Raw genomic sequence first — 12,218 nt, forward strand, 5'->3', positions numbered from 1 at the left:
GTGATAAATGACCTAATCTCAAATTCCATATCCTACTCAGGTATGCATCAACAACATGAATACTATTACTCAATTTTACCTGACCAAGCTTCAAGTAATAAAGATCATCCATCAGCCTAGCCAAACCAATCTTCTTCAGAAATCCTCTTTCCTGTATAATGCATGAATCATATTCAAACACTATGGTACAATTTTTTTTTCTTAGATAATATTGACACATAAATCAAATTCACGTTAAAACTAGGTAGGTATAGCACTTTTTCTAGGATCAGCTTATCATGCATTTTGACTTTTCCAACTATATGAGCTTGAATGCTGGTTGCATTTGGAAAACCAACAGATATAGGAAGAACTAATTCATTATAAGATATAAACCAGTCTATAGAATTGCAAATATGATATGTTTCTCCTGTATCTAGAATCCATTTGCAATCATCAGCTTTGGTTTGAACATCATGATTAGAGTGCTTAATGTCAACTCCTGCAAAATAAAAACTGCTACTTTCTCCTCTAACCATGTTTATTGCATGCATTGTTTCCATATACATTGTTTCTTTCGAGCAAAGCAATCAATCTGTTGAATTGTTCCTTGGTGAATGATATGTTTCCCTAATGTGCTTTCATCTTTATCTCTGCATCAGCTTCTTAGAATTATATCCAATATTGTTGATGGTTGGTAGAGGCTCCATCAACATAATTTTAGATTTGACATTTTGATATTGTGCATTCAATCCCATAAGAACCTATTTGATCTTCCTTCTTAAAATTTATTGCGTTGCGCATATCAACACAAACACATGCACACAGACAAGTTCATTGAGACATGGTCCTGAACTGATCAAATTCTTCCCACATTGCTCACATTTTAGTGAAATGCTCATAAACATTTAGCTACACAGACTCTATCTCCATTCAAATACCTTTCCTTGAGATCATTCCATACATCCACAATGTTTTCTATGTAAATAACACTTTCAACAATCTGCGGTTTCATGGAATTAATCAACCATGAATGCACAATATTATTGCATCTCTTCCACGCAACAAAGTTGAGATCATCTTCTCTTGGTACCGGAATTGAACCATTATTGAATCTGAACTTTATCTTTGTGGCAAGAACTCGCTGCATTCTCTTCTCCCATCCATGGTAGTTGGAATCTCCTTCTAATTGTGGCATGACAAAAACTGTTGTTGGATTCTCCGATGGATGTATGTAGTAAGGATCAAGCGCATCATCTGGATTCACATTTCCACCATTGTTATTATTGTTGTTATTCCTTGTCATTGAAGACGCGCAAGGTAGAAGAAGAGCTGGTAGAGCCAGACTCTACGATACCATAACATTAAAGTAAATTGAAAGATATTGTGAATGAAAGATGCTATAATTCATTAGCTTGAGAATGAAAATCCAACTAGCATATATAGATACTAGTGGTAGTTACATGGTAGTTAGAGAAAGATAACAACCTAACAAACTCTCTAACTAACCAAAAAAGAGAAACCAGTAATACAAGAGCAAACTATCAAAGCTTAGTTCAACAATAACTTGCACAACAAGTCACTCATTTTCATCTTCTTTTTTGTGACAAAACTTGTTGATTCTCTCTATAGGCATTGGTTCTTGTGTAGGGTTACAGTTGCATTCTGAAGATGGATGGTTTCAGAAACTAAAGGAAGAATATGTTGGATATGCGGATGAATTGAGAGATATTATCATTGACAAAGGAGCACTATCTTCTCTTAAAAAGCTCGAGTTACTACTACTGCGCGGACTGAAGAATATACCTACCGGCATCAAACACTTGGAGAAGCTAGAAGTTCTCCATATTCAAAGTATGCAACTTGAATCTGTGCAACCACTTTCTATTGAGGATGTACCCCATGTAGAACCTATATTTGGGTACTAATATGCTAGACCTTATATATTCAAAATAAGAAAAATGCAGTTTTATGTAATTTAGAATTTGCTTTTCTAGATTATTCAAACATTGACAGTTACATTTCTTAAAATATTGTGTCAGAGAGTAATTAAAATGATTTTCTAAATGTGTAAATGTTAGTGTCAGAGAGTAATTAAAATGATTTATCTATGATTAGTGTGATAGACACTAGATGTGAATATTAACAGGTTATGGTCTTTAAACTATCATTCGCAAGTGTTTATACAGAAATTTATTGCTTCAAGGATTTAGTGTAATATAAGTGGTATCTGAAAGTTTCAATATGTAGTAAGAGGTTACCAAAGCATCTAAATTTTCAAACATTTATGGACCTGATTATTTCTTCACAAGTACTTTCTTTAGGCATAATTCTTGGTATATTATCCTTACTATCATGAATAGGCAGGAAAAAGTTTTTGGACTTATATGCCAGATGCCAATATTTTGCAAGCTTTTAGTCTTGGCATTAGATGTATCGCAGAAACTGGACCACCCTCTCCATAAAGAAGTTAAGGACCAGAAAGATGGTAAATCAATTTGAAAAGTGTTCAAGGAAGAGGATAAAGCATTACTTGAAGAAGGGAAAAGTAGGATGAAGGATATTGTAATCATCAATAAACTTGATAAAGCTTTTATAGTGAGCATGAGAAATTCCAAGAAACATTCCCTATATACGAGATGATCACCAAACAGGAAATATTTTACTTAACTTTCAAACAAAAAATAAAATAAAGGAAGAAACCTATTTTAAATAAATGAGACAAGACATCTGAACTCTATGTTCAGAAGACCCAAATTTTTATGTCAATCCTCGTAAAAATTCAAAATATTATTATAAGAGATAAATGATTAGAAATAAACTAGAGTGAAAAAAATATTTCCACTTTATGTCCATTAGTGATCACCTTCCTTGAAATCTACTTCTACACAAGACTCATAGAATATAATATTTTGTTATAATTAATCATAATTATTTTCCTATAATTATGTTGTATCATAATTAGATAGTTGACCAAATATTAGATTGATGTATATATATTCGATTCACATCAATGAGAAGGACACGATTTCCATTATCTTACATGGTATCAATCCTAACTGATGCCTCTCTAAAAAAAAGCAAACCCAGAAACGCGTTTCTTCTTCTCCCTCATTACAGTCCGCCGCCGCATGCTTCTTCTCCCTCCTTGAAGTCTGCCGCCACAACAGGACTACCGTACTCTGTACCGCCGTCGCCGAACACGAGAACCACCATATTCTCTCGCCTTCCGCCTCTGTTCGCGTCGCCGTCATCGCACCTGCTGTCACGTCTGAATCAGACCATTCAGATCGCAGTAACGCCGATACCCTCAAATCCACAGATACTGGTGATTCCGGTCAGCCCAAGAACACCACGTTTCGAGGTTCCAAATCGGAGTTTCATCCCGCTCTTGCCGTCTCCAATATTAGGAACCACATTCCTATTATTCTTGGGATGGAAAAAGATCAATATGGTACCTGGGCTGAGCTTTTCCGCATCCATGCTCGCTCACATCGAGTCCTACATCACATCGTTCCATCTATCGGAAAAGAGCCACCAACTGTTACCGACGCCAACCATGAACAATGGTCCACTCTTGATGCCACCGTTCTTTAGTGAATTTATTCCACTATTTCTACCGATTTGCTGACCCCTATTCTAGAACCCAACTCCACTGCAATGGAAGCATGGAATCGCTTGGAAGATATTTTTCAAGACAACCAAAATGCTCGAGCTGTCACTCTTGAGCAAGAGTTTTCTAACACTCGTATGGAGGATTATCCCAATGTCTTAGCTTACTGTCAGCGTCTTAAGATGCTTTTCGATCAATTGAGAAATGTCGGCTCCCTTGTCAACAATCATCGTCTGGTCCTTCAGTTGATCTCTGGTCTCTCAGAAGCTTACCGTAGTGTTGCTACTTTAATTCTCCAGAGCAATCCTCTTCTGGCATTCTATCAGGCTCGTTCCATGCTCACTTTGGAAGGAGACGGTATGGCTAAGATGGAAAATACAGGCTCTTATGCTGCTATGCACACCACTCATCCAAAACCTACTGAAGACACCTCTCAGCGTGGCAACCGCCGCCCCGACAACTGTTCTCGCTCTCGTGGCAACCAAGGTCGCAGAGGGGGACGTGGTAACCGTAGTGCACCTTTGTCTGGAGCTCCCAACGCTCCCTCACCTTGGTCCGCTCCTCCTTGTCAACAACAATAACAGTACCTGACTTGGCAACCATGGGGTTGGACTCCACAACCATGGACTATGCCACCGTGTCCGTATCCCACCTCTTAGTAGACACGCCCTGCCGGTCCTCCTAAGCAGCCAGGAATTCTAGGACAGCGTTCTCAGATGTATGCAACCTCTACCTCATCTCAGATACCGACAAACATTGAGATCGCAATGCACACCATGTCACTCCACACTCCTGACAATCAGTGGTAAATGGACACGAGCGCAACATCTCACACAACCGCATCACAAGGTAATCTCTCGTCTTATTTTCCAATAAGTAATTCAAATCAGAAAGTCATTGTTGGCAGTGGCCATGGAATTCCAAGTCATGGCACCTGACACACAAATAACCACATCTCACCAACCACTTCACCTTAACCATGTCATGCATACCCTGAAAATTATTAAATATTTAATTTCTGTGAGACGACTCACCACTGACAATAATGTTTCTGTTTCCTTTGATCCTTTTTGTTTTACTGTCTCTGATTTTTAGACGGGGATCACCCTTCTCAGATGTGACAGTCGTGGAGATCTTTATCCAGTTATCACTCCTCTCAGTTTTGCTGGTCTCACATCCAGTCTTTGGCATAGTCGTCTTGGTCATCCTGGCGTGTCTGTTTTGAATTCCCTTCGCAAAAATAAGTTCATATGTTGTGAACCTTTTAATTCTTCTATCATTTGTGACTATTGTGTTTTAGGCAAACAGGTTAAATTGCCATTTTTTTATTCTCAAACTAACTGATAGGGAGACATACCTATGGGCGTTTTGAACGCAGTTCTGTATGCCCATAATGCATCTTAGATTCGCTGTCACACACGGGTCAAAACGAGTAATTAGAAAACTATAGTTTAGCGGAAGCGACAACTCGAGTATCGTATCGCAAGGATTCTTGTATTATTGTTAACCCAATGAAATCGATTTAATAGGGGGGGTTATGTTTTAGTGATCGATTTAGAAAACAAAGCAAAAAAAGTGATTAAAATAAGCGATTATAAAATAAGTCAATCTACTGTTTTCGATTTTCGGCTAATCACTGGTTTTTACCTACCAATTCCCTAAGCGGCTTCGATCTATATTCGATTCAATTTTGATTAACAAGCGCAATAGATATATGACAAATTTATATTCCTATATTCCGAATTAAACAAACGGATGAATACAATCGTGAATTAAGCAAACACGATTTACAAATGCAATTTAACGACAAAGCGACGAAAACGACGATTAACAATTAGGAATGCAATCATACAAATTTAATCAAAACCATTCCATAAAATACAGATTAAACAAATGAATTTTCATAGAATAAAATTGAAAGAGAAACGAAATTAAATTGATAGGATAAAAACCTCAAAGCCTTGGAAATTCGGTTACAGCAGATTGACTCTAGAAGATTAGTTTCTCTTCATGATCGCATAAAAAAAAGTTATCAGGAATAAGGTGTAAAATGCTATAGTTAAACGGATTCTCCTTTTAAACAAAATAAGGGTTGCACTTATAATTCAAACTGGGCCGGAAAATCTAAATTCGGCCCAACAAATGGCCCAAAAGAAATTATTTCCTAAAATATGATACTTTAATGAATTATTTGGGACTTCTTCACTCAAAATCATCTTTTGGCTTTAACACAAACGTTGTATCTCTTTCTCTTAGCTTTCCAACGCATGTCAGAACGCACAAAACGGCATCCCATAGCTCAAGTTATGATCCGAACAGTGAACAGGTATCAAATAATCGCTAAAACTGAAAATAGCAAACGAAAATAGATTAAAGGCAATCATGAACTTAAATCCAAAAACATAATAAAATAGTAAAATAATAAAAATAAAGTAGATAAATGCCTAAGTACAATCATAGAAGAATGTGGATCAAAATGCACTGATCAATCTTCTAACTTTACTACCCAGTCTTTCTTAGATGCGCAGACAGTCTTTTCCAGTATTTGCTTTATCTTCCTGTTGGACACTTCAACCTGGCCACTCGTTTGAGGGTGATACAGATTGGCGATGTTGTGTTTAATATTACATTTCTTCAGCATATTTTCCATCATTTTGTTCAAAAAGTGAGTACCTTCATCGCTGATAAGTGCTCTCGGCACCCCAAATCTCGAAAAGATATTATTCTTCAGAAAGGTCACAACCAATTTAGAATCATTGGTGGGGAATGTCACCGCTTGCATCCACTTTGATATGTAGTCTACTGCTACCAAGATGTAATCCTTCCCAAATGACGGGGGAAATATCCCCATGAAGTCTGTTCCCCAAACATCAAACAATTCAACTTCCAACATAGCGTTTTGCGGCATTTGATTTCTCTTAGAAATATTCCCCGTTCTTTGACATCTGTCACCTTCTTTGATGATGTATTGGGCATTTTTTAATAGTTTGGGCCAATATATACCCGACTGAAGGACTTTAGCTGTTGTTCTGTCACCACTGAAGTGTCCTCCATAATCCGAGTCATGATAAGCTCTAAGTACATCCCTTTGTTCCTCCTCTGGGACGCATCTTCTGACCAGCCCATCCACTCCTCTCTTGTATAGGAATGGGTCATCCCACAAGTAGAACCTGCAATCATGAACAAACTTTTCCTTATTCTTAGAATCAAAATCGTAAGGGATTACACACCCACCAAATAATTCGCGTAGTTTACGAACCAAGGGATACCGATAACAGCGAGGATGTGTTCATCAGCGAACTCATCCTTTATCGGTCTCTTTTCTTCTGTTTCTTCAATCGGTGACATTCGGGATAAATGATTTGCCACTGTGTTTTCACACCCCATTTTGTCCCTAATCTCTACATCAAATTCTTTGAGGAGTAAGATCCACCTGAGAAGCCTCGGCTTAAAGTCTTGTTTAGCAAACAAATATTTCAAAGCGGCATGGTCAGTATAAACCACAACCTTCGACCTTAACAAGTATTGCCTAAATTTGTCAAATGCATAAACCACGGCCAACAACTCTTTCTCAGTAGTTGCATAGTTCATCTGTGCAGGGCTTAACACATGACTAGCATAGTAAATGACATGTAGTAACTTCTCTTTTCGTTGTCCTAGGACTGCCCCTACAATAATATCACTAGCATCACACATGATCTCAAACGGAAGAGACCAATCTGGGGGAATAACAATTGGTTTTGAAATCAACTTGTTCTACAATGTCTCAAAGGCCATGGTGCATTCTTTGTCGAACATAAATGCCTTATCCTTAACCAATAGAGTGGTCAGCGGTTTTGTGATTTTTGAGAAATCTCTTATGAACCTGCGGTAAAAACTTGCGTGTCCTAAGAAACTCTTGATACCCTTCTCATTAACAGGAGGCGGGAGTTTAAATATCACTTCCACTTTTGCTTGGTCATATTCAATTCCCTTGTAGGAAGTTTTGTGACCCAATACTATCCCTTCTCGCATCATGAAGTGACATTTCTCCCAGTTCAGAATTAAGTTTGTTTTCTAGCACCTGTCTAAAACAAGAGAGAGATTAGTTAGACAGTTATCAAATGAGGATCCAAAGACCGAAAAGTCATCCATGAAGACTTCCATATGCTTTTCGAGCATGTCAGCGAAGATGGAAGTCATGCATCGTTGGAAGGTGGTTGGAGCATTACACAACCCGAATGGAATTCTTAGGTATGCAAATACACCATACAGGAATGTGAATGTTGTCTTTTCTTAGTCTTCCAGAGCAACTGCAATCTGATTATACCCGGAGTATCCATCTAGAAAATAGTAGTAATCATGTTCAGCTAACCTTTCCAACATCTGGTCAATAAATGGCAATCGGAAGTGGTCTTTCCTAGTTGTTGTGTTCAACCTTCTGTAGTCAATGCAAACGTGCCACCCGGTAATTGTCCAAGTAGGAATTAACTCATTTTTTCATTCCTTATTAATGTGGTCCCCCCTTTCTTAGGGACAACATGCACCAGGCTCACCCAGGGGCTGTCAGAAATAGGATATATAAGACCTGCGTCTAACAGTTTCACCACCTCTTTCCGAACTACCTCCTTCATTGCTGAGTTGAGTCTTCTCTGCGGTTGGACTACCAGTTTGTGGTCTTCTCCCATGAGAATTTTATGCATGCACACAATAGGGCTAATACCTTTCAAATCTTCAATTGCCCATCCAATAGCATTTTTGTATTTTTTTAGGACTTGGATGAGCTTTTCTTCTTGGATATTCTGTAGGCTCGAGTTTATGATAGTAGAACATTTTCCTTCAGAATCGAGAAAGCCATATTTAAGATTCTTAGGAAGTTGTTTTAACTCCGTTCCCTTCTTTGGCTCTTCATCCTCATCACTAGATTGAGGTAGGCGTAAATCCTCCCACTGGTGTGGCCGAGATCCTTTCCATGGAGGTTGTGTGTCTAACAAGGCTAGCATTCCAGATTCCTCATTGTCCACTTCTTTATCACTATCTAAAATGGACAAACTCAACACTCTTTCCAAAGGTGACTGTGGTGATTTCAAAGGACTATCATATGTCATCACCTGATCCAGAACCTTTATAGTATGACTGGTACAAATATCATCCTTGTACCTCATGGTGTTTCGAACGTCGATCTTCAATTCCTCATCATAAAACTTCAACGTCATGGTCCTTTCTTCTATGTTAATCAAGCACCTTCCTGTTTCTAAAAAAGGTCTCCCAAGAATGAGAGGGATTTCTTCATCTTCCGGAATTTCTAGAATTACTAAATCCACCAGAAATACAAACTTGTCAATTTTCACCAGAACATCTTCAACAATACCATACGGTTTCTTGATCGAATGATCAGTGAATTGCAGAGTCATCCTGGTATCTTGCAAAACCCCTATACCAAGCTTCTTGTAAATGGATAACGGCATGAAACTCACACTAGCTCCCAAATGAATAAGAGCTTTGTTGAATGACCTATCTCCAGTAGTACAAGGGATGGTGACAGCTCCTCGATCTTTCTTCTTTATCGGAATCTTCATACCCTGCAAAGTAGCACTACAAGTTTCGGTTAGAATAATCGGATTGGTGTCGGCGGTACGCCTCTTCAAAATGATGTCTTTCATGAACTTGACATAAGTAGGCATTTATTCAAGTGCCTCCAACAGTGGAATGTTAATCTCAAGCTTCTTGAACAACTCTAGGAATTTTTCAAAGTTTTTCTCATGTTGTCCCTTTTTCTTGTTTCTGGTGGGAAAGGGAAGCTTAACAACCGGCTTAGGCTCAATGATTGTTTCTTTCACAATTGGTTTTGGCGCTATCACTTCTTCCCTCACAACTTCATTTTCTTTGATCTCAAGATCCACTTCGATCAATTGATCTTCCTCTTCATCCACCTCCTCGACTACTTCATCAGATTTACCACTTCTTGTTATCACAGCGCTCACATTATTATGCTCTCTAGGATTTGTCACGGTCGCACTAGGAAGGTAACCTTGTGCTTGAGAACTTAAGGCTAATTGCTGAGCGATTTGACTCATTTGGACTTCAAGATTCTTTATGGATGTTGTGGTATTTTTCTGATTGTTCCGGGTTTCTTCTTGAAATTGAACATTAAGAGCTGCCATTCTTTCAATGGCAATTTCCCAATCATCTTTGTTAGGGGCTTGTTGTTGCTGTTGTTGTTGATATTGAGTTTGGTATTGACCGTGTTGAGGAGTAGTTCCTTTTTGGTCTTTCCATGAGAAATTGGGATGATTCTTCCAACCTAGATTCTACGTGTTGGAATAAGGATTATTCTGCTTCAAAAATTTGATTTCCTCCACTTGTTTAGAAGTTGCAAAACAATAAACAGTTTGGTGCGGACCATTACAAATTTCACAACAGGCAGTAGGAGTCGGTTGGACTTGTGCCACTTGTTGGGTACCTATATTCATCGCCTTCAACTTCTTCTCAACTTCCGAAGCTATAGTATCTTCGATATGGATTTTATTTGTTTCCAACTTTAAGTCTATCACCCCTTATGGTTTTCTTTGACATCTATCGTACAAATTTAAGTGCTCATTAGCAGCAATAGCTTTAATGGTCTTCTTGATACCAGTGGATGTTGAAAAATTGGTGGAGCCACCGGCTGCGGTATCAATCAATTGTTTGGTCTTTATTTTGAGACCATTCACAAACATCTGCATTTGTTCGGTTGGATCCATATTATGAGTTGGGCAGGTGACCAGGACTCTCTTGAATCTCTTGTACGCGTCTCCCAAAGTTCCCCTGTCCTTTTGCTTAAAATTGAGAATTTCATACCTCTTCCGCAGAAATACCGATGCTGGAAAATACTCATTCAAGAAGGCTTTTTCCATTTCTTCCCAATATGTGATGCTACCGGCAGGTAGAGAATAAAACCATTCTTCGGCTTCTTTCGCTAAGGTGAACGGGAACATTCTCAATTTCTTAGCTTCTTCGATGTGACCATTAATTTTTAGAGTGTTGCTCATGGTCAGAAACCTCTGCAAATGCTTGTTTGCATCTTCATTTGCTTTTCCAGTAAAATGCTTCCTTTCAAGCTGTTTAATAGTACTCGAATGCAACTGGAAATTAGTCACGTTCACTGGTTGGTTGACAATAGTTAATTTGCCGGTTGGTGCATTTGCACCTCCGTAGTCACCCAACAGTCTTTCTGGTGGCGGTGGAACATCAACCATTGTTTCGATCTCTCTTTCGGAACCTGAATATGAACCTGAATGAATGGAAGGTTGTTCTTCGTCTGATTCCAATCTAGCCAATCGAGCTTGTCTGAGTCTTGCCCGCAAGGTTCTCTTGATTTCTGTGTCAAAAGGAAAATTAGCTGAGGCCTTACCTCGAATACAAATATCAGACACAGATTAGTTGATATAATCGAAATAAGTTATTAAAATACAGAAAATAAATTTTAGTTGCAGAGCAACAAAATTTCAATTGAGATAATTTAAACTTTATATTTGGCAATCCCTGGCAGCGGCGCCAAAAACTTGATCGGGAAAATAACAAGTGTACTATTTTTTCCAATGTAGTAATAAGAGAGATGTTTCCCAAAGATCGATCTTGAGGATTGTGCAACAATATAAGTGTAAATTGTTACTCAATTGAACAAAACAAATAGTTCACTACGCCAAATAAGGGAAAAGAGGGCGCTTTTTTTGGCCTATAACAGCGCTTTAAAGCGCCCTATAATCTTGCGCTGGCATAGGTAAAGACAGCGCTTTTTTTCCTGGTGAAAGCGCTCTCTAAAGTGGCTCTTTAAGCCCTTTAAGGGCCACTTTAGAGGGCGCTTTTTAAAGAAAGCACCCTCTAAAGTGGAAACTTTTAAGGGTTTAGAGGGCGCTTTTACTGGAAAGCGCCCTCTAAAGTGGAAACTTTTAAGGGTTTAGAGGGCGCTTTTACTGGAAAGCGCCCTCTAAAGTGGAAATTTAAAGGGTTTAGAGGGCGCTTATTTTGTAAAGCGCCCTCTAAAGTGGGTGGTTATTTAAATTTTTTTTTTAAAAAGCACTATATATTTTTATTTATTTTAGACAACCTGTATATTGAAGCAGTACACCCAAAACTGTATAATTTGAAGCCCTTTTTCACACATTGCATTCAACAAGCCTTATATACAACAATCCATACATATACAACAATCCACTGATATATAATCGTTTAACTTCTAAAGATTCTAAATATACAACCAATTCATAACTTAAAAAGAAATAAAACTAAGTAGCAAAAGCATCTCTGAGATGTATGTTTTTTTTTTGCTAGCCGCAGTCTTCTTAGCAACAACCTCTTTTTGTTCAATATCAATAGCATGAACCTAAAATATCATAAAATTAGTTAGGTGAAGTATAAGATCAAGAATTAACATTTTCTATGCATAAATATCATATAATTGTGTTTATACCTTTTTTTTGATGCAACTGACTCGATTTGCTGCGTAATCCCCTTATATTTTTGGTCCCTTATCTTTTGAAGATAGAATTGATATTTGTTTAGATGGACATGTTCCATTGTCGTAGAGGGATACTTTCAAATATCCAGCATCATCATCTACGCGAATGAGGCTTGACGACAATGGAACATCTCCATCTAAACAAAT

The 12,218-nt window shown here is 38.1% G+C and overlaps 1 protein-coding gene across 1 annotated transcript; it reads left to right on the forward strand.

Moving 5' to 3' along the window:
- The first annotated feature begins 3,639 nt into the window (after positions 1-3,639).
- On the forward strand, positions 3,640-4,173 carry LOC127080768 (uncharacterized). Its single transcript, XM_051021070.1, has one exon. It carries the CDS (start codon positions 3,640-3,642, stop codon positions 4,171-4,173), a length of 534 nt encoding a protein of 177 aa, XP_050877027.1.
- The last annotated feature ends 8,045 nt before the right edge of the window (positions 4,174-12,218 follow it).

Source organism: Lathyrus oleraceus, chromosome 5 (assembly GCF_024323335.1).
Source record: "Lathyrus oleraceus cultivar Zhongwan6 chromosome 5, CAAS_Psat_ZW6_1.0, whole genome shotgun sequence".
In the NCBI taxonomy this organism is placed as follows: domain Eukaryota; kingdom Viridiplantae; phylum Streptophyta; class Magnoliopsida; order Fabales; family Fabaceae; genus Lathyrus; species Lathyrus oleraceus.